At 39.9% G+C, this 23,796-nt stretch overlaps 2 protein-coding genes across 3 annotated transcripts in view; one reads left to right on the forward strand and one right to left on the reverse strand.

Annotated features, from left to right (window-relative positions):
• Positions 1-293: 293 nt before the first annotated feature.
• On the reverse strand, positions 294-2,169 carry TEX46 (testis expressed 46). Its single transcript, XM_068537511.1, has 2 exons — positions 1,978-2,169; positions 294-491 (listed from the first exon to the last, which is right to left on the reverse strand). Exons 1-2 carry the CDS (start codon positions 2,167-2,169, stop codon positions 294-296), a joined length of 390 nt encoding a protein of 129 aa, XP_068393612.1.
• A 4,301-nt stretch (positions 2,170-6,470) lies between these two features.
• The window catches only part of KDM1A (lysine demethylase 1A), a 70,041-nt gene continuing 52,715 nt past the window's right edge, over positions 6,471-23,796 (forward strand). For both annotated transcript variants that reach the window (XM_068539119.1, XM_068539120.1), the window contains exons 1-2: positions 6,471-6,977; positions 14,704-14,869. In XM_068539119.1, the coding sequence (XP_068395220.1) occupies positions 6,618-6,977; positions 14,704-14,869 (526 nt within the window). In that variant the 5' untranslated portion in view covers positions 6,471-6,617. The remainder of the gene's footprint in view (positions 6,978-14,703; positions 14,870-23,796) is intronic.

Genomic DNA, 23,796 nt, shown 5'->3' on the forward strand with positions numbered 1-23,796 from the left:
GGAGGCTGTTGAGAGACTCAAGGTGAACAGGTAGAGGGCCCTGGACCAGGGTCAAGGTGGTCCAACTGAAAGAGAGGAAGGGCTGGGTTCAAGAGCTCCCATCAGGTTGTGTCATAGGGTGCTATGCGGCTGACCTGGTGAGTACAAACTTCTTTTCAAGAGGCAACAAATTTCAGCCTCTAATCCTCCTCTCCAGTGTGATTTACTAAGAAAATTCAATAGGCTCTGATTGGGCTTTACTGAGGAAAGGTAACAACAGAAGAGGCTAGCCCACCGCAGTCTCTGGGACCTCGTTAGGGGGAATTGGAAGTGCAGTCAGAGATGATGGAGAACATAGACTCCCGTCTCCTCATTCTGTGTTTCCCTGCTGGAAAAGTCCGCTGTCGGCTTGACCGCTTGTGGTGATTCATTCTATTCCATACGATGAACATCTGATTTTCTAAGACCTTCAGCTTCATTTCACTGAACATAAGCCGTTCAAGGATCTTGTCCTGGAGGGCAAAGCAGGTGTGCAGCCTCTCCACTTCTTTTGTGTTCAGGCAGTTGCTCTTGGGTTTGGCTTCGCAAGTCTTTGTCTTCTCTTCCTAAACTCCCCATCACCACGAAAAGAGGAAAAGTTGGTTAATAGTGATAATCCTTTCCCATGCCAGCTGAGTTACAATCATCTTAATCAATTTCACGACCAGCATCTAAGGAGAGCCTCTTTGCCACATCTTGTGGGTGAGAGAATGGGGCCCAGTGAGGGAAGGTCCCTTTCTCCGCCTCACCCAGCCTGCATGAAAGCCCCCAAACTCCCAGGATCCAGAGCTGCCTTTGGTTCACAGGAGTAAGTGAAATGGCCCACTAATCTGCACCCACCGAGGACTTAAAACCCTTAACCCAGATGTATGTGTCTCCAGAGCTTGTGCTTTGCTCAGCATGCCTCTTTGAGAGTTTAGTCAGGCCTCATAAAATCTCCAAGTCTCAGTGGTCTCATGAAATGCTCTTATCTCTGTCATCTTTATCTGCTCCCTCCCCCACCACTGCATGCAGTTGGTAAGGACACAATTTTTTTTTTTAGGATTCAGCTACAAATTCCTAGCCTTTAAAACCATCTAAGAATTAAATATTTCAGACATGCAAAAAAAGTAAATATTACAACAAATACCCATGATCCCTAAAATATCACAACAGTAACTGAAGTCCTCTGTGTATTCTGCTCCTAGATTGTTCCCCTTCCTCCCTGAACCTTATCTCAACTGCAATACTGAATGTGGTATTTATTTTTTCCTTGCATTTCTTTATACCACTTTATACCAGTTCTCAGTGGGAGGCTATTTTGCCCTCCCCTGGGGACATTTGGCAATGTCTGGAGAAATTTTGGGTTGCCACAAGAGGGGTGAGGAGTGCTATTGGCATCTTGTGGGTAGAGGCTAGAGATGCTGCCAAAACTCCAGCATTGCACAGGACAGTCTCTCATCACAAAGACTTATCCAGCCCCAAATGTCAATCGTGCAGAGGCTGAGAAATCCTGCCTTAATGTACTTTCACTATACATAGGCATCCATAAACAAGGCAGGATATTGTTTTGCATGTTTTTTAACTTTACATAAAAGACGTCATAATCTAGGTACATTTCTGCTGTCTTCATTATTCAGTTTTAGAGATTTATCTATGTTATACATGTTTTTAAATTTATCCATTTTAATTTTTCCCACTTTAAAGCAGTTGTTACTGTTGTCAAAGCATGTTGTCATCAAACATGAAGTAGAAGAGTCTGGGATGGGCCCTATTCTTCAGCTGAGGCAACTGAAACTTTGTGAAGGAAGTGCTTTGTCCTCTATCACCCAAGAGGGAACTGCAGAGCAAGGTCTTAGACCAGAGTCGGATTCCTTAGTCTTGCCGCATTGTCCTGACACCTTCCCTGTCTTCCCACCCCCCAATCTAGCTGTGACTATCCCATCACCCTCAGCTGAAGCTAAGGTCCCTCTTGCTCACCTGCTGGGGCTCTGGGGGCGTGAGCTTGAGTTCATACTTGACCAGCCAGTTGCTAAGCAACAGCAGAAGGAATAGGAACCCAAACAAGGCTGGCTTATAGCTGATCAGCCAAGTCATCAACACTCCTATGGTGCCTGAGGAAGCAAGTGTCCCGTGGAGATTCCTAAAAAGAGACATTAGCTCCCCCAGCATTATGGCTTGGAAGCACCCAGGCCCCAAGGCCCTGCCTGTCTTCTATCTAGGACAGTTGCCCTCCATGACAGGAGTCATGGCTGCCCCCTCCTCTGAGTCATAACTGGGCCCCACCCCCAGCTGCCGCATAACAATAATATTAACTACTCCTAGATCTTAAGCAGCCACTATGTGCCAGACTTTGACAGGCAGTTCACAAGCATCATCTCATGACATCCTCACAACAGCCAAGTGATGTAGGCTTTCATGATACCTCAGTCATTCAACAGTACTTCTGGGCCTAGTCGCTGGGGATAAAATGGCCAGCAGTACAGAGCCTCTACCCTTGTAGAGAGGGAGACAGCAAAGAAAAATTATCCAAAACTTGGAAATAAGGCAAAAAGATTTCTGCAAGCTCGTTCACAGTCATATTAGGATATTGTCTAACTGGCCCACTTGTTTGTCACCTGATGCTTTAGGGGAAGGAAATTTTATTGAGTTTAATATTTAATACTGATTAGGGTCCTGACTCTGTAAAGTCAGATGGAAAATTTGCTCCACCAATTTCACTTGGGTATATCCCCAAAATTGAAAGCAGTGTCTTGAAGAGATATTTGTACACCCACGTTCATAGCAGTATTATTCACAATAGCCAAAAGGTGGAAGCAACCCCAAAATCCATCAACAGATAAATGGATAAGCGAAGTGTTGTATATACATACAGTGGGATTAGCCTTAAAAAGGAAGGAAATTCTGACACGTTACAACATGGATGAACTTTGACGACATTATGCCAAGTGAAATAAGCAAAAAGCAAAAGCTATTTGATTCACTTATATGAGCTATCTAGTGTGGCCAGATTTGTAGAGACAGAAAGTAGAATGGTGGTTGGCAGGGGCTGGGAGCAGAGGCGAATGATGAGTTGTCGTCTAGTGGGTACAGAGTTTTACAAGATGAAAAGAGTTCTTGAGATTGTTTGCAGAACCATGTGAGCGGATTGTTTGCAGAACCATGTGAACGGACTTAACACTAGTGAACTGTACACTTAAAAATGGTTAAGATGGTAAATTTTATGCTATATGTATTTTACTACAATTTTAAAAATTAATTTAAAATGAATTAAATTAAAATTTTTTAATGAATTAGTTATTTCTGGGAAAAAAATGGGTAAGTTGCAAATGATTTTTGTTTGCAAATAGATGCAAACGAATTCTGTCTGACAGAAAAGATAGCCTCAAAGTTTACGGTTTTATGGCCTTGTAGGACATTCTTTTTTGTCTTATTCAACTTTGCAGTCTTATTCCAGCATTCTGTGTTCCACTGACCAGTGACTATATTATCAGTTTCTCATAGTTTCCTTTGAACCATCTTTATCATCCTGCTGTTCTCTCAAGAACGAGTTAAAGGACTTCCTTGGTGGTGCAGTAGTTAAGAATCCACCTGCCAATGCAGGGGACACGGGTTTGAGCCCTGGTCTGGGAAGATCCCACATGCCGTGGAGCAACTAAGCCCGTGCGCCACAACTACTGAGCCTGCTCTCTAGAGCTCACAAGCCACAACTACTGAGCCCACGTGCCACAACTGCTGAAGCCCGGGTGCCTAGAGCCCGTGCTCCGCAACAAGAGAGGCCACCGCAATGAAGAGTAGCCCTTGCGCTGCAACTAGAGAAAGCCCGTGTGCAGCAACAACACTCAACACAGCCAAAAATAAATTAATTAATTTTTTTTTAAAGTTAAAAAAACAAAGAATGAATTAAATAAATCTTTGACATGTGCTCACTATTTTGTATGGGAGTTCTTTATGTTCAAATGTAAATTTTAATGATTATGTTATTCTAATATATTCAATTAGTTGCCACTTGTTGGGCCTTAGGAACCTGAGATAAATACTTTTTTAAAAAATAAATTTATTTATCTATTTATTTATTTAGTTTTGGCTGCCTTGGGTCTTCGTCGCTGCATGAGGTCTTTCTTTTTAGTGGTAGCGAGCGGAGGAGGCTACTCTTCGTTGCGGTGCACAGGCCTCTCCTTAAGGTGGCTTCTCTTGTTGCAGAGCACAGGCTCTAGGCGTGCAGGCTTCAGTAGTTGCGGCACATGGGCTCAGTAGTTGTGGCTCGCGAGTTCTAGAGCACAAGCTCGGTAGTTGTGGCACACGGGTTTAGTTGCTCCGCGGCATGTGGGATCTTTCCACACCAGGGCTTGAACCCATGTCCCCTGCATTGGCAGGCGGATTCTTAACCACTGCACCACCAGGGAAGCCCAACACTTTAAAGTTAAATCTTTGTACACATACTTAAACTTTTCACTAGAATGTTTTCCTGAAAGTGGAATTGCTGGGTCAAAGGATATGCATAGGGCTTCCCTGGTGGTGCAGTGGTTGAGAGTCTGCCTGCTAGTGCAGGGAACACGGGTTCGAGCCCTGGTCTGGGAAGATCCCACATGCCGCGGAGCAACTAGGCCCGTGAGCCACAATTACTGAGCCTGCGAGTCTGGAGCCTGTACTCCACAACAGGAGAGGCCGCAGTAGTGAGAGGCCCGCGCACCGCGATGAGGAGTGGCCCCCGCTTGCCGCAACTAGAGAAAGCCCTCGCACAGAAACAAAGACCCAATACAGCCATAAATAAATGAATAAATAAATAAGTAACAAAAGTGATTGTTTAAAAAAAAAAATTCAGTCTCTATTTAAAAAAAAAAAGGATATGCATATTTTTTAAATCTAATTTTAAATTTTATCAAACTACTAAGCATGCAAGCCAGTCAGATAGAGCTACAGGGTTTAAAACAAACAAGTTTCCATCTCTTATCTCATCCCTTCCTACCCTCACATTCTACAACTCAAACAACCAATTTCAACTCTTTTAGCTATTTCTCCTGGTATTTATCTTGATATATCTGAGTAGTATGCTTATACTGTTATTTCTGAATTTCTCAGTTTTGAAATTATATACTATCTTTTCATGATGGAATCTGGGCATTTAGCTCCGATGTAGAACCGCTTCCATTCCCACTTTGTCCCCTCTTCTGTAAATCCCTCTCACGCCTCTCCTCCACAAACTTTCTCTTTCCTCCATTCTCCCCATATAATTCTATCCCTTTGGTTAAAACAATATTCATTGCTTATGTTATTATAGACATGTCAGTGTAGTTCACAGCTGAACTGTGTGCTGTATTATGATTACACTTTCTTTCTGGCATAGCTTTTAGTTTTCCTGAACTTAATTGTCTCTTTTTTTCTGTTAGCTTAGTTAAAAAAAAAAAAAAATCAACTTCTTTGATGTAAAATCGACATAAAATAAAATACACCTATTTTACGTGTGTAGTTCGATGAGTATTGACTAATGTATACACGCCCCAGTCAAGATAGAAAGCATTTCCACCACCCCCAGCAAGTCCTTTCCAGCTCTTTTGAAGTCAACCCCCACCCTCATCCCAGGCAACCACTGATTGGATTCTATCACTAGAAATTGGTTTTACCAGTTCTTGAACTTCACGTATAAATGGAAGTATTTTTTGAGAATTATACTTTGAAGACACAAACTTGTAAAAAAGCGATTACAGCTCTGTGTCCTAGAGGAAATAAGCTTGAAGAACACAAGGCCTGTTCCAGTGTTGGGTCAGTGAAGGATTCCTGGAGGTATTAAAAGAATAAACCGCCACCACCATCAGCGACATTAGAAAGAATTAACCTGGAGTGGAAAGCTGTCACGTATGTGGGGATGGGAGCATAGGAGTGGGAGGAGGTGCGAGTGAGGAAGTGCAAATGGGGAGGGGGTCCAGACAGAAGACAGAGCATGAACAAAGCCCCGGAGGCGATGAATCCCGTTTGGACTCATATCTGGATTTCCTAACTTTTGTCCATTTTATTACCTCGAAACTCATTTGCTCTCCAAGATTTCCCCAGTCGAAGCAGGACAATTATGAATAGTAAATACGATGATCTACCAGTTACATATCAGTGTTTTCCCCTGTAAACTCTTTGAGAGCAAGAACTTCATAATTAAACCCTTGTCACGTAGTAAGCATTAATAAATATTGGTTGAACTGACGAATGAGTAGGTGAATGAATGAATGAGTGAGTGAATGAACGAATGAATTTATGAATACACGCAAGTCCCTGGAGGAAATGGTTGCTCTCGGAGGTACAGTCTGGCCCAGAAGTCCTAGAATGGGGACCGTGCTGGGACCGACCCCGAAGGCTAAGGAGACGCTCTAGGAAAGCTTCGTGCAATTTGCCATGGCGCCGCTCTAGCCTCGAGGACGCCGCTCTATGGCAGCGGGGAGGGCGGGGCCGTGGGCGTCTCCGGCTTTATTGTTCGGGCGCGGCGGGAGCGCGCGGAGCGCGCTTAGCGCGTGCATACGCGGTGGCGGTTGGCAGCGCGCGGACTGTGTGAAGTGAAGCGAGGCGACTCCGGACTCACGGACCGACAGACCGAGCGGCCCTTACGGCCGTCCGCAGCCAGGCGGCCCGAGATGTTGTCTGGGAAGAAGGCAGCAGCCGCGGCGGCGGCGGCGGCGGCAGCAGCGGCGGCGGCGGCCGGGTCGGAGGCCGGTGCCGGGGCAGCGGGCGGCTCGGAGAACGGCTCTGAGGTGGCCGCGCCGCCCGCGGGCCTGTCCGGCCCTGCCGAAGCCGGGCCGGGGGCGGCCGGGGAGCGCACTCCCCGCAAGAAGGAGCCCCCGCGGGCCTCGCCCCCCGGGGGCCTGGCTGAGCCGCCGGGGTCCGCCGGGCCTCAAGCTGGGCCTACCGTCGTGCCTGGGTCTGCGACCCCCATGGAAACGGGAATCGCAGAGACTCCGGAGGGGCGACGGACCAGTCGGCGCAAGCGAGCGAAGGTGAGACCCGACCCCCGCCCTCGAACTGCAAATCCCGGTGCCAAGCTTCCCCGAGGTTGTCCAGCCCGCATTACCCCCCACCCCCGCGAGCCCCGGTCTTGGACCTTGAGCCCCATGCCCCCCCGACCTCCCCAGTCACCGACCTCCACCCACCTCCCCACTAGCTGGCTGGGTGAGGTGGGAGGAGGGAAGGTCTTTGCCTGTGGTGAATGCGTCTTCATGCCGTGACCGGGCCGTCCTGGGAAAGGGGGATCTCGGGGAGGGGTATTTTACTCATTTACATCTCGTACACCTTTTCGTTTTCTTGACTGGGAAAAATGGCTCCCTGACATGGAGTTATGGTTGGCCTTGCTGGAGACATATATCATTTGTTTGTCCACAGATGTGTCTGGAAGCTGCTCAACAATATTTATGTGTTTCGGCCGGGAGCACGTTGAAGCTGTAGGGTGATGCTAAAGAAATTGCCTTAGCCTTGAAGACCGAAAAAAAGGAACTTTTTTTTTTTTTTTGAGCCCTTTGCTGTGTGCTAGAGAGTTTTACTCTTTGTCCTTTTATCTTGTCAACGATCTTTTGATGTTGAGTTTTACAAATGAGAAAGCTGATTAAGAGGGTTAATATCAATTAGTCAAGGTGTAAATATACGGCAAGAAAAGGCTTTGTCACAGGACAGTATATACAGACTCACATCTCTGGGTGCCAGATGCTGTGTTCAAAGCGTCACCAACTTTTTATTTTTGCTAAACACCAACTGGCAGGTTTTGCTAGCCCCATTTCAGGAATGAGTAAGCTGAGGCACACAGTTTAAGCAACTTGCCCAGAGTCGCAAAGCTAAATAAGTGGTGGAACTGGAATGTAAGCCCTACACTTACAACGTGATAAGGTGTCATCAGCCTCTGAAACAAAGGACCACATGTGACACCAACAGTGAGCAGGGCACTGGGGCAGTACTAGGGCACAGACTTTAGACTTGGCCCTTTTCTGGAGATTTCATGGTACAGTTGAAAAAGCTGGAAGTATATGTACATATAATTTTAAGTAACTAAATATTTTAAATTATGTAATTTATGCATATTACAAGTTTTCTATCTCTATATAATTTAAGTGGATATACCAAGTCAGTGTGTATGAGGAGCTTCTTGAGTGTTGCCCAGATTGAGAGCCCTCAGATTGAATTGCCCAGTTTTGAGAGATCTCTCTCCAAGAATACTCTGCTCCAAGTATAAAGGAGGGAAGTCTTTGTGTGTGTTGGGGGGGGGGGGGGTTTAACCAACGCATAGGTTGGCAACTCCCAACTCTCTGAAATGAAATAGAGGGCAGAAGCCCAGTTGGGTTTTGATTTGACTATTTTAATAGGAAATTTGGCCAGAAACCAGATGATCAGTTTTTTGTTTTTGTTTTTAAGAGAACGAGGCGTCTCTTATTTATTTATGCATGCATACCTGCCTGCTGGGTCTCTTAGTTGCTGCACACGGGCTCCTTAGTTGTGGCTCGCCAGCTGCTTAGTTGCAGCACACAGGCTCCTTAGTTGTGGCATGCGAACTCTTAGTTGCGGCATGCATGTGGGATCTAATTCCCTGAGCAGGGATCCAACCCAGGTCCCCTGCATTGGGAGCACAGAGTCTTAACCACTGTGCCACCAGGGAAGTCCCTCATATATTTTTTTAAAAAACAGGTTTATTGAGATAATTCACATACCATAAAATTTACCATTTTTGAGTATGTAATTCAGTGATTATTAGCATATTCACAAAGTTGTACAACCAGCACAATATCCTACAGTCAATTGTAGGATATTTTCATCACCCCCAAAAGACACCTATACCATTAGCAGGCACTCTCCATTCGTCCTTGGCTCCAGCCCCTGGCATTCACTAATCTTTCTGTCACTGTGGATTTGCCTTTTTTGGACATTTTATGTAAATGGAACCATATAATATGTGGCCTTTTGTGTCTGGCTTTAGCATGTTTTCAAGGTTCATCCATGTTGTAGTACTTCCATTCAGTACTTGATAGCTAACTGGCCAACTAATATCCCAGTGTACGAATATACCACATTTTGTTTATCCATTCATCATTTTATAGACATCTCCACTTTTTGGCTATTGTGAATAATGCTGCTGTGAACATTTGTGTACAGTTTTTTGTGTGAACATGTTTTTGGTTCTCTTAGGTATGATACCTAGGAGTGGAATTGCTGGGTGGTATGGTATCTCTGTTTAACTTATAGAGGAGCTGCCAAACAGTTTTCCATAGCAGCCACATCATTTTACATTCCCACCAGCAATATTTGAGAGTTCTGATTTCTCCAATCTTATTGACACTTGATAATGTCTTTTTATTATAGCCATCCTAGTGGGTGTGAAGTGGTATCTCATTGTGGTTTTAATATGTAGGCTAAAGATGTTGAATTGAGTATCTTCTCTTGTCCTTATTGGCCATTTGTATATCTTTTTTTGGTGAAATGTCTATTCATATCCTTGGCTCATCTTTAAATTGTGTTGTCTTTTTATTGTTGAGTAGTTAGAGTTCTATATATACGGTGATTACAAAAGTTTTAAATTTTGATTTCCAGTTTATTTTTTCTTTTGTCCCTTTTGCTTCTAGTGTTCCATCTAAGAAACCATTACCTAATCCAGTGTCATAAAGATGTACTCCTATGTTTTCTTCTAAGAGTTTTATAGTTTTCGCTCTTGCATTTAGGTCTATGATCATTTTGGAGTTAATTTTTGTACGTGGCATTCTTTTGCATGTGTGTATCCGCTTGTCCCAACACAATTTGTTGAAGACTATTGTCTCCCCTTTGAATGATTGACACCCTTGTTGATTGACCATAAATGTAAGGGTTTATTTTTCCACTCTCAATTCTATCCCATTGATCTATATTTCTGTTCTTATGCCAGTACCACACTGTCCTGATTACTGTAGCTTGGCAATATGTTTTGAAATCGAGAAGTGTGAGTTCTCCAGCTTTGTTCTTTTTCAAGATTATTTTGGCTATTCTGTATCTCTTGCATTTCCATATAAATTTTAGGATCAGTTTTTGCAAAAAGGCAGCTGAAATTCTGATTGGGATTGTGTTGAATCTAGATTAATTTGGGGCTTGCTATAAGATTTCTTTGTAATTCTCCTGTGTTTAATTTTCCTTTGTGATTAGCTCTGAAACTCTCAAAAGAAAAATGGGTTATGTGTTTATTTGGTGAGCAACTAGGAAGTAAAGAATTGGGGAAGCAGACCTACGTATTCATAGCTAGTCTTGGGAACCAGAGGAAGCAGACCTCAAGGGATAGAGTATCCATAAAGGAGTAAAATGGAAGCTGAGTCCGCTGTAGATAGACCTTGCTTCAAGGCCTTGCCTCAAGAGTTTATGCAGGGGATATATCTATATTTTATAGCCTGGGAGCTTATTCATTTTTGGGGGGCGGGGAGGGACACTTTTTTTTTTTTTTTTTTTTTGGCCACACTGTGCAGCATATGGTATCTTAGTTCCCCGACCAGGGATTGAACCCATGCCCCCTGCAGTGGAAGCAATAAGTCTTAACCACTGGACTGCCAGGGAAGTCCCTGGGGGGGGACCCTCTTTTAAAAAAAATTTATATATGCATAAACATGTATATAATTATATAAATAAGTAAATATATATATAATTATGTAATCAAAATTAGGTTCAGGGTATTGGAAGGAGTCCATGCAATTGAGGGTCCCTGAGGCTTAAGTTTCATTAGTTTCAGAATAAATTCACCTCTGAATGTCTATGCTAACATTATGGCAAACTATTTAAGGTTTGAAATTGTTAAATTGGGCTGAGACTTTGGGAACACCACACAGCTTAAGGAATGGCGGTCTTGAGCTGGGCCTTGAAAAAGGACAGAATTTTTAAAAGTGTTCTGGAAAAGGATGGACTTCTGGAGTTAACTCATCCTCCTGTGATTCCTTTTCCTCAGAAAAATAAATCCTACCTTGTAACATTATTAGGTTTAGATATAATGTAAATAAAATGCTTATTGCAGTGTCTGGCATAAGTAAGTAGGTACCCAGTGATTAAGTACTACTAGGGAAGAAAAGGAAGTGAAAAATGCTTGGAATATAATAGAAAGTGGTTTGAGAAGCAGCAGGGAGTCCAGAGTGGACAACTGAATGTTGGGAACAATGGGCAAATGAATTTAATTGGAAATGAGGTTCTTCTAGGAGCAAGATAAGTTGGAGGGATCAGTAGTGTTGTAGAGTTGTATCTAGGTTGTAGAGAGCCAAATACTAGATATGTGCTGTCCTGGATGGTAGCCACTAGCCACCTATGGCTATTGAGCACTTACCATGTGGCTAGTAGATTGAGGGAACTGAATTTTTAATTTTAATTTAATCCTAAATAGCCACATGGTAAGTGCTCAATAGCCACAGGTGGCTAGTGCTACCTTATTGGAAGCACAGATAGAGAACATTTCCATTATCACAGAAAATTCTGTCAGACAGCATTGCACTAGATTATGAAGTATAAGTGCTATGAGAATTTAGAGAAGGGAAAGATATATTTGTAAGTTTGGAAGACTTAGGGAGTAATTTGCAGAGGAGATGGGCCTTGAATTTTAGGCATTGGATTTACAGAAAAGGTGGGAGTAGCTTTTAGGGAGTTTAGGGATGATTTTGACTAGTGTGTTAGAAAATGATTAGAGGTAAATTTGACTAGTTAGAGCTAGAGAGTTTATATGCTGGTTTGACAGTTTTGGCATTCATTTGGAAAATGAATGTATTTGGAAATACGTACAGTGTATTTGGAAAATTAATTTGGCAGTTGTGCCCTAGGTGAATTACAAGGAAGAACTGTTAAAAGACTGGAGCTTTAAGGTGGTTGGGAAGTGAATGAATCACTGTAGCAAGGGTGTGGAAGAGATAGGAGAGACTAGAGATATAAATTTGAGAGTCACGGGTGTACAGGTAAGAACAAGTACCCTACTGACTCATCTGCCTGTTGGGACACCTTTTTGTACTTGGTTATAAGTAGTTGTAGCACCTCTGAAGTCTCAGAGGATTTTAGTTAGGGATAAAAGATTCCCACTCCTTTATGTTCATAGCATCCATTCTTTTTCTCAGGGGAATAACTTTTATTTTTTATAGTTTGTATGATTCTTTCAGATGGTTTTTAAACTTTTTCATAAGTGGAGAAATCCATTTTTACAAAATATAATTTTATGCATAATCCCAAAATAAAATACTACTTGCCTGTTTTATATCAAGTTTAAATTTATAACATTTATTTTAGTTGTCAGTCTTTGAGACAATGAGGCTATTTTGGTAGAGCCAAATTTGAGAGTGGAGGTTAAGCATAATAGTTGCAGCCTCAATAATTTCTGTATTTTGTTTATGAAGTATTGTACTGATTGACAAGTAGTGGTAGTGCAGAAGGTTGTTTCCTTGTTTTTAGCTTGTCTTTCCATCTCAGGACACTCTCTCAGTTGAACAGAGATGGCAGAAGAAATTTTATTCTTCAGTCTACCCAAAATTGAGTTACCTAAGTAGTACAACTTCATGTGTTGGTGATCTCTAAAGGGTTATGGTTTGGTTTAACACATACGAGTACTCATGTTAAAAATACATTTTAAAATTAATAAATGAAATCCCAAAAAAATCCAAGGGTTCTGTGGAACACAGTTCTTTTTCTGTTGTTGTTAAATACTACTTTATTCTTACTCCTATCTCTAGGTATTTTGCTGATGTCCTTTTTTTCTTGAAAGCTAAGAACTCTAGACCAGCCTCTTCCAAGTGTATTCCTTGTTAGTAGTTATTACATCAAAACATTGGATTAAAAAATATTAAAAAAGATTGTTTTTGCTGTGAAACTTCTCAGTACTTTTAACATGTATTATGACGCTCCTAGAGGGGGCCTATAAAGAATGCAGTGCTTCCCTAACTTTAATCTTGGATTCATTTTTCCTTCAAAGGGCATGGTGTCTTAGGCAAAAGCTGAACTACTTCAGTAGAGAGGATCGTATATTATTGTTTGTGTTTGTCTCAGAATTTGCACATTGCCCAGTTCCACAGTAGGCACTTGTTAAGTGATTATTGATTGAATGGGTAGGATTGATGGGCAGGGGATTAAAGGGCTGAATCTTTGGGACAGGGAGAGATCAAGCACTGTTGAGGGGTAAAAGGTGAAAGGAAGCTGCATACTGTAAACATGTATTACATTTTCTAACCCAGCTCCCTCTTTGAAACTTTTTTCCCTCCTTGCTGCTTTACCCATTATCCTGAGGTCTGTTCCTAACAGGTTAATCTCAGTCAAGTAGGATAAAGTTTGTTATCTGCATTTTTGGGAGATTTTATTGGAAAGTCTCTGAGATGTTTACCTGATCAGGTTTTTTTGTTTGCAACTAGAGTTTCAGCTTATTAAGGGCAGAGATACTCATTCATAATCATTTTCTCCATTGTGCCATGTTCTCAGTTCAGTATTTGATAGATAAATATAGTTATTCATGTGTTAAATAAAATTCTTAGAGCACAGGTCAAAGCTATTCAATTTATCCATAATTGTTTCCATTTTCTAACCCAATCCCTGTTTTCAGTAAAACTCTTAACTCCCCTAGCTACCTACTCCCCCACCACCCAAATCCTGTGGTCATGTCATTAAAAAAAAAAAAGATAGACAATAGCAGCCAGCCATCTGGAGCGATTTCAAAGATATTTCGAAAGTTAAAATAGATTACATTCACTGTAATCCACAGGACGATGCATTTCAGAAATCTAATATATTATATTTGGAAGCCATGTTGTCTTTGCCCTGTCTCCACCTCCAATAAATACTTTTTATTTTATCTTTTCATTGAATCCAGAATAGAGAGCTGTTGTTTCTGGGGCTTCCTTGTTAGGGTGGGGGTCAAAATGATGATTTGACAGTGTTCCAAGGTTGATGACTATTTGTAATACACATTTTAACAAAGAGGTCCATAATAATCTTCCCTATCCTAAGTTGCTTTACCCCCCAATAAAACATTCATTAAGACTGCTTCCTCTTTCTACTTATTACCTGGTTTTCCCCTTTGTAACCTGTGTGAATTAGTAGTAAGGCTTGTAGTCTCCATTTCCACATGACTTATTCCTTAATTTGTTGTAATAAGGATTCTTTGCTCTCGTCATTCAACTCTCTTAGGTCACCAGTGTTTTGTTTTTGTTTTTGTTTTAAGCAAATGTACCTTTTTATTGTTTCAGTTTGACTATTGCCATTTGCAACTTTTATTCCCTGCCCACCCTCCCCACTCCTCAATTTGGTTTCTAGAATTCTTTTGCTATTTACCTGTGGAATAGTAGTTAGAAGTACAGATTGGCATTAGACAGACTTGTTATTCTAGCTAACTGTATTTTTGTCTGACTGAGGGCTAGTTTAGTCTTTTGTTGAAACTTCCAGTATGTGAACATGATATATATATACATATAGATGCACACACAAACACACAATTAATTTTTATTTGTAGAGAGCCTCAGAGTCATTGATTTGAATTTCAATACTATGATGTAAAAGTTACAGTTTGGGCTAAATCTGAACTGACACAAGATTATTTCATGAGAGATTTTGTTTTTAATGGTTACCTATTATGAGCTAGCTTGTTCCTTGTTATTCGCTTATTTTCCTTAAAAATTGAAGTTAGAAAACAATTCATATTTACTGATGGTTCCAAACTGAGTTTCTGACTTTAGATGTCCATTGTATTTAGCTTTCCCTGGTATAATCTCCATATAGGTAGAGTACAGAGAGATGGATGAAAGTTTGGCCAACCTCTCAGAAGACGAGTATTATTCAGAAGAAGAGAGAAATGCTAAAGCAGAGAAGGAAAAGAAGCTTCCCCCACCACCCCCTCAAGCCCCACCTGAGGAAGAAAATGAAAGTGAGCCTGAGGAACCATCTGGTGAGTTGTAGTAACTAACCACAGTTTTGTTTTATCTTAGAAATAAGAATAAATGAATTTATTCCTATTCTGCAATGTTCTTTATGTCTTTGGTTTATACTCTTATATTGGCCATGCGTATTTTTGTGTGTGTGCACGTGTACATGTATACACACATAAATATACATGCATATATACATAGTGGTACTGACATTCTTTTTGTGTGTGTCTGTACATATAGGAGGAAAGTAAAGAATGAGGGTAGAAGGATAATGGCTGTGTAAGGCAGCTGGAAAGTTGGAGAAAATGCACAGAAAGCCAAACCCGAAGAACCAAACCTTTCAGTGATAACTCTGATTCAGAATTTAGAGATAGAATGATTCAGAAATTATTCTGGCTAAATTATGCCATTTACTTCATGGTTAGATACTTTCAGATAAAACCTTCGTGGTGTGGATCAGTTTTGAAAAGGGTCTTTTCCTGGTGAACAAAGATAAAAATACATTCTGAAGTCAAAAAGAAAAGACTTAAGTGCCTGTTATTGTTTAGTTATTGAGCCCTCCAGTCAAAAGAATGGTATAAGAAAAGGCTATGAAGAGATTCTAAGGTCACACAATCTTCCCTATGACATTGAAAGATTATTGGAGCCTATAGTACTGTTTTCAGAGGTTCAAACATCTTAAAAGAATTCTCACTAACATCCCCTCAGTGAGTCCTACTGAGGATACCCAGACCAATTAGGAATACCCTTTTGTTTTGGAGAGACCAAACAAAAGTAGAATCTTAATTAATATTTCATATCTTCTGCCATTAATGGCTACTCTTTAACTCTTCTTCGAAGAGTTTGAGTCTTTACTAAGTTCTTCTCCTTAAAATGCTTTCTGTATTTCCAGTAGCTCCAGGCCCGTTCACCTCACCAATTCTTTTAGAGAGCATTACAAATCAGGTGTTAATTTAAACTTAGATTTAGAACTTATCAAACAGATTCTGGCTAAAACTCAAAAATAAAAATTTACAATTTACAGTAATTGTAATAAAATATAATAAAAGAATACAGTTTGAGAGCATTTAGAAAAAGATAGATTCTGGGTTTAAATCTTCTCAGGAATCAGATTTCCTAAGAATGGTTTTCCTAAAATTTTCTTAAAATAACTTACCAGACAGTTACTTACTGGGAGTGGTATATTACCTTTGGGAGTAATGTCCCTGAGGCAAATGTACCTCAACAACACCTCCTCTCTTTTTGTTGATCTTTTTTCCTCCTTTTCCTAGTCTTTTACATTTAGCTCTCTCCCCTTCTTTCTGTCCTTACTCCCAACTCTTCCCTTGACTCTCTACTCCTTTCTTCTATATTCTACTTTGATCCTTGCCTTTCTTTTTTTCTACCTTTGCTGTAGATTTGCTAATGAGATACATGGGGATAATCCTTTTGATAGCTGCTATATAGCTCCAGAGGCTGCTGATCTCTTAGTTTAAGGACTCTGTTATTCAGTAGATGATCTGATATCTCAGATACTGCCTCACCCTCTTTTTTGTGTAGTTGTCAGTGTCTCCAGTAAGAAACTGATTTACCATAAGGTATCAAGTTGATATACACTTTGTCCTCTGAAAATTTTAAACCAAGTCTTGGTGTTTTCTTTTTTGTGAAAGAGGCTTTTTATTTTGTTTTCCTTCTTCCATAAATGTCAGATATTGTTCCTACAAAGAGTAAATATCTTTTTTTAAATTATGTATTTATTTATTTATTTGGTTGCGCTGGGTCTGAGTTGCGGCAGGCGGGCTCCTTAGTTGCAGCTCGCAGGGTCCTTAGTTGTGGCATGCATGTGGGATCTAGTTCCCTGACCAGGGATCAAACCCGGGCCTCCTGCATTGGGAGCATGGAGTCTTATCCACTGCGCCACCAGGGAAGTCCCCAAAAGTAAATATCTTAGCAAAGGGATTTAGGATCTGGGGAACTGTCTTTATGCCATTATGTTCTAGTTAATTTTAATCCAGTGGTTTAGTTTAAGTTTTAAACTATTTAATATTCTGGAGAAAATTAAAGTTTTGTTTCTTAAGTTTAGGATATCTTCAGTGCTCAGAGGTGTGCTGATAACAGCCAAAACTTACCAATTATTTGTGGTTATGAAAATAAAGTTATTTTTCCTCTAAAACAACTCAAAAACATTTTTTTAAACATTTGTAGGGTGAATTAGGGAATACTTACCCTGGAAAAGTAGTGGTAGCTTACTGGCCTGCAGAATTTAGAAATAGTTTGGGTCCTCATGGTGAATAAATATTATCAGGGAAGTTCAAGTATGTAGAAACTGTCCAGGGTTTCCAAAATCTCTTGTCTTATCCGAACTAGTTTTTTCACTTAAGTTTTCATTCAAAAATTGAATGGAAGCCTTGCCATATGCGTATCTTAAAATCTTGAGAGAAGATGTGGGTCTGGTTCTTTACCAAATCTTTTCAGTTATTTTTAGGTGATAACTAGACATTAACTTACTCTCTTAAAATATATAAGGTTTGAATACATTTCATTCTTACCGGCTTTTAAACATGTTTAGAAAATTTTGCTTCGCTTTCCACAGTGTTAATCTTAAGAAGAATAAAATATTTTGTTAATTATGAAAGCACGAGGTATTCTGAAGTCAGTGGGTAAAATGATTTGACTGGAGAAGATTGCTCTAGGAGAGTTCTAAGAGGAGGCCAGAAACAAAGGTTGGAGCCTTGGTTACTAGGCTAAGGAATTTGAACTTGATGTCCTTTAAGCACTGGGAGGATCTGGTCATGGGTAACACTGAGGTTTTTTGAGTGAAGGTGCTGTACCAAAATACGTGTTTTGGAAAAATCAGTCTATGTGCTCTATAAGGGCAAAGTAAAGGAGTAAAGAGACTGGGATTGGAGAGATGATTTAGGCTATTTTGGTAATTGAGTTTACTGGATTTTGATCAATGGAAAAATGTTCTCAATATCAAAGTTGAATTTTTTGGGAAACGAGGTTTGGGTTTCAGGAATTCCCTGGTGGTCCAGTGGTTAGGACTCGGCGCTTTCGCTGCCTGGGCCCGGGTTCGATCCCTGGTCTGGGAACTAAGATCCTGCAAGCCTGCACGGCGTGGCCAAAAAAAAAGGAGGTTTGGGTTTTTTTCTGTTTGAATTTATTTAATTGGGAAAAAGTTCTCTGTGCTGGGTTAAACACTGTTTGTAGATTTGTCAGTTTTTAATTATAACAATGTGGCATTTAGTTCTGTGGTAGTCACATGGGTAAATGTATTTTTCATACTAAATATTGCTGCTTATGTTTAAAATTCACCTAATTTGTTTTCTTAAACATTTCCATGTATTTTTATATTTACTATACACTTCTGAATATATTTGTTTTAACAGACGATGGTTTTATTTGGTTTTCCGGTACCTTTTCTATCAAGTTAAAAGTGGCAGCTGAGCCTGAACAGGTTGTCTTTGGAATTGAGTGTTTGGTTATTAGTGGTGTCACATAATAGTGGAGCGTCTATAAAATAGAGTAAAATCTCGGTTGGAGTTTACATACTGGTTTAGAATAATTGCCACTCTGTTAAAGTAGCTTTCTATTGGAGAAAAGCTTTCTTCCCTTCTTGACTCAGTTGTTACCCTGTATACCTTAGATTAGTCCTCAGTGAGGTTTTACTAAGTTAACTAATTTGCTAGCACTTCGCTTTTTTATTTTCATACAAAACATAGTTTTTTTCCCTTCACTGCCTTTCAGCAGTTGAAATTTTGCAGAAAAATCTCACTGGTAGTTCCTGGATTTAAATTTTGTATTGGATTACTGTTTAGGAACTCTGGTTTGGGATTCCTGTTTAGGAACTCTAACATTTGGGGTTAGAAGTAGCTTAGTTGTGTATAGCTTAAGATTTGTATGGAAACTTACTCTAAAATAAATAAAATGAAATTTGAAATGGGTTTTTAAGATGCCTTTCTTAAGACTTCTTCACGTTAATGGATTTCTCAATAGAGACATCAGAAGTATGTTTGAAATATATGTATGTATGTGCATGTGTCTGTATGCGTACCATTTTTCCAGGCTCAGTGCTGTGCTAATACTCTAATGAAACTCAAAGGCTTCCATTAACCATTGATTAACTCTTCAAATCAATTTTGTTAGATATTGTTAGCTGGTTGGTGACGACTTTATTATATTCCATTTTATTGAATGACTGTGGGAAGAATCACTTTATCTCCTTGTTTAAAATAAGGATTCTGGTGAGAATATAAACAAAGGAAAGTATTTGCTCTCTTCTCTGTTGTGCATGGTAATTTTGGATGTGTTTGGTGTATGTGTTTGAAAGAGATGTAGGCTTTTAAACAAATTACAAAACAATGAGATGTGAGAGATTGCTATGACAAAAAATTCTGTGTGGTTTTAATAATTTGGAGGCCTTGTTCATGTAATAGTCATGCTGTAGATTGAAAGTATTTTTAAAAATCACACAAAAGGAGATGCAACCTGAATTAGTAAAAATACTAAATTTATATAAAATATACAAAATGTACGTGTATGGGTAGAAGAATTTAGCTTAAAATTCAGTGAAATTTGATCATAAATACTGTTGACAAGAGATTGACCTAAAACTTGATGAGTTTCTTTATTTGCTGTAGCAAAAATCTAAAAGGCAGAATCTTTTGGACTATCCTTTAGAACTCGGTGTAATAGAATTTGACCAGAGGAGAGCTGAAGATGGACCTTACTTTAAAAGAAAAAAATCAGTGGTTGGTCCCAATATTTGTACAGTGGTCCTTATATTTTCATATTTCTTTGTTTATAAAGTACCCTGATCATCTCTCCTATGAGGCAGTCATACTGATTGCAGTCAGTAAGAGTGCTGGATTTGGCAGCGTGGATAGTTATGGTCAGAGTTCAGGTGAATACTTTGGTTTATCAGGCTGTAAGTACTCTCAAGTGGCACATCCCAGCCTTTTCTCTCTCCATGCCTACAAGTGCACAGCCCCCATACCCAGCAGGAGACCCTCTTTTGTAGGTTTAGTAGAAGTTGCTAGGAAATTGATCCCTGAAGAGTTGTTTATGTTGCCATTTTGGCCTGCTAGTGTCAACTAAGTGCCTGAAATCATTTGATTTTCTCATCATATGAAGTATGATGTATACATTTAGAAAACAGACCTAGGATTAATTTTCTTGCTTTTTTTTTTTTTTTTAAATAAATTTATTTATTTATTTATTTTTGGCTGTGTTGGGTCTTCATTGCTGCACGCGGGCTTTCTCTAGTTGCGGCGAGCGGGGGCTACTCTTCGTTGCAGTGCGCTTGCTTCTCATTGCAGTGCGCTTGCTTCTCATTGCAGTGGCTTCTCATTGTGGGGCACGAGCTCTAGGCGTGCGGGCTTCAGTAGTTGTGGCACGCGGGCTCAGTAGTTGTGGCTCGCAGGCTCTAGAGCACAGGCTCAGTAGTTGTGGCGCACGGGCTCAGTTGCTCCGCGGCATGTGGGATCTTCCCGGACCAGGACTTGAACCCGTGTCCCCTGCATTGGCAAGCGGATTCTTACCACTGCACCACCAGGGAAGTTCCAACCTTTTTTTTTTTTTTTTTTTTTTTTTTTTGTATAGCATCATTTCAGTGTTCTGATTTGGAACTATGCTCCAGAATAACTTACTAGAGAGCTGGGGGAAAATGTCACAGGCCGAAAAGGTAACCTAGATCAATTCAACAAAATTTTTGTATTTTGAGAGATTACTAAAAATGGACCAAGATGTATATTACTATCCAACACATGGTCCCCACTCTCAGATAATTTATAACCTAGTATGAGATACAGATGTATACATAAATGTATAATAGAAGGCAAAATACTCTTAGATGTTACATTTCAGGGTAATAATGTGGAGAGACTTAGAGGTAGAAAGGGTGGAAAGGAAGGAAGTATTCAGATCCTTCTTTACTTATAGGAAGAGTTAAAAAAAAAAAAAAGAAACCCAACAAGGTAGGGGATTGGTGGTGTGGAGGGGAGAATTTTTATACAGACATTTTCTACACAAAATAAGATTTTCTCAAATGTGCAGCTCCTCATTCACTTTATTCTACATACATTAATTGTAAAACTATAGTGCTTTGTTCCAGGCATGGTGCTGGATTCTGAGGGTTCAAGGCTGAAGACTAAGTCCTCCTGCAAAGAATTCCCAGTCCAGTTTAGGGTTACAGATATTAATTGACAACAATGAAGAAACAATACAATAAAAGTATATACAAAGTATGGTGAGACTGCAGAAATTGTTTTCAGATGTTTTTCCCAAAATTGGATTTTGGAAGTTTTACTTTAAACATGAAGGAATGAAGGTAGGCTTTTATGAAGCAGTTTGAGAGCCCTGATTTTTAACTGTTCATGCTTTTGGCTGATAAGAATCATTGAATCAGATGCTACCAAGTTATGTTTGGTCTTTAGAGATTGACCTGCTTTTCTTAATGATTTTATTTTATTGATTATTTCGCTTTATTTTTTATTAAGGCAAAATAGTAATTTGTTTAGCTGAGCAACTTTATTTTTGTAATCTCCTTGTATTCTTTTGCTACCATCCTTTATTTGGTGTGATCATGGATAATAGAAGAACAGGATACTTTGAGGATTCTCTCATCTGAAAAATGGGGCTTGATATGAGGATCATATGAGAAGATATGGGCTCCACTTTTGTGTACAGATGTCTTGCATTTATTAAACACAGTTGAACCAGGAATACAGTGGGTTGGTGTTGTTTTTTAAATTTATTTTATTGAAGTGTAGGTGATTTACAGTGTTGTGTTAATTACTGCTCCACAGCAAAGTGATTCAGTTATACGTATATATACACACACACACACACACACATTCTTTTTTAAAATATTCTTTTCCATTATGGTTTATCATAGGATTTTGAATATAGTTCTCTGTGCTGTACAGTAGGACCTTGTTTATCCATTCTGTATATAAAAGCTTACATCTGCTAACCCCAACCTCCCACTCCATCTTTCCCCCAACCCCGTTTCCCTTGGCAACCACCAGTCTGTTCTCTATGTCCATGATTCTGTTTCTTAGATAGGTTCATTTGTGTCATATTTTATATTCCACGTATAAGTGATATCATATGGTATTTGTCTTTCTCTTTCTGACTTCACTTAGTATGGTAATCTCTAGTTGCATCAGATCAGTGTTCTAGTCAGGAAGAAATCAGGTTAGGTAATGGACTAGGTTGACATACATACTCTGTCACTTTTGGAAACTGGGAAGTGTATGTGGTAGCCCATTTTCAATAATGTGAATAGATCATTTTTTACAAAATAGTTCTTTAAGCTTTTATATGTTAAATCATAGGAGGAGTGGCAAATCTTGGTACTTTCTAATAAAGACTTTCTCTCCTCAGAGAATAACAGTGTAAATCCATATATCAACTATCAAGATATAACATTAAATTTTGCCATATTTGCTGATCACAGAGGTTTTAAACATTTGAAAACAGCATTATTTTTGCTTTTGCTGTTTTTTAGCATCTTCTGATATTTGAAGATAGACGAATACATATGATTAATTAAAGCCTAAGAAGTTGTATGTTTTTCATAGCATTGTAGACTCAAATCATGTTTAAGGTGGAAGGAGCCTCTAATCATAGCCCAGGAAGATATAGATAGCCAGAGTTCTGAAAAACTGTTACATAAGCAGGAAAAGGGGACTCTCTTGTTGGGAAATACACTCATGGTTATCAGTTGTGAAAAGTTATAATGGTTCTTTTAATAGCAGCTCCAGAATAAAGTTCCATATTGGCCTTTTTAAAAACAGGTAAATAACTAGAAAAATAAGCTTTGTTTTTAAAAAACTACCTGTACTCAAACACAGCTTAAGCTTGGCAGTTGAGCAACATAACATAGCATCTGAATTGTGGGCTTTCTTTGCAACATTTTGAAAAGTGAACTACAAACCAAGATTTTGCAACAAAATAAGTAAGGAAAGTCTATGGAATGTGGAGGGAAATAGCATGTGAAAAAGTCAGTTCATTCAGTTGGCTTACAAAACCTTTGCTTTCTTCCCTAGCTTGTAGGGCTTTTACTTTCTTTTATATAGGATCCCTGCTACTGAGCTTCTCAGTTCTGCCCCAGTGTTAAGTTCAGGAGCAAAGCAGTGCTACAGCTCCTCCAGTGGTACAGAGAGAAAATTCCAGGCAGGCTCCTACCTCAGGAAGCATTGTTTTCCTGCTTTCTAGACTTTAAGGCTATCTATTTTAGTTCTTTATTTTATTTTATTTTATTTTATTTGCTGTGTTAGGTCTTTGTTGCTGCGCATGGGCTTCTCATTGCGGTGGCTTCTTTTGTTGCGAAGCACGGGCTCTAGGCGTGCAGGCTTCAGTAGTTGTGGCACACGGGCTCAGTAGTTGTGGCTCGTGGGCTCTAGAACGCAGGCTCAGTGGTTATGGCGCACGGGCTTAGTTGCTCCGCGGCATGTAGGGTCTTCCCGGACCAGGGCTTGAACCCGTGTCCCCTGCATTGGCAGGCGGATTCTTAAACACCGCGCCACCAGGGAAGTCCCAGTTCATTATTTTAAACGACAGTGTAACCCTAGAATTGCTGCTCTAATTGGAGGTTTCGTTTTGGTTAATTTTGTTGGGGAGTATTGATCGGTGTTAGGTGTTTTAAAATGCCTCTAATGTGCTTCAGAGGAACCCCCGAGGCTCTTCCTTCAGGCTAGTTTAGTCTGCCTCTCTGAGCCCAGTTTACTTTGCTTTGCGTTTCTTTGAGCTGCTGTAGATCATTTATTCTTCTGCCAAAAATCATAGTCAAAAAGTTAGCAGGAAAGAGATGTATCAAGCAAGAGTGGTATACTTGAAGGTGTTTTTTTAAGCCACCTCTCACTACAGCAGGGACAGGAAGGCAGCACGACTTGGTGATGGTCACCAATAATTCATTTTTCTCCCATTTTTTTTCTTATTTTTTACTTTTTTAATCATTTATGTT

This window comes from Eschrichtius robustus, chromosome 3 (genome assembly GCF_028021215.1).
Source record: "Eschrichtius robustus isolate mEscRob2 chromosome 3, mEscRob2.pri, whole genome shotgun sequence".
Classification (NCBI taxonomy): Eukaryota; Metazoa; Chordata; class Mammalia; order Artiodactyla; family Eschrichtiidae; genus Eschrichtius; species Eschrichtius robustus.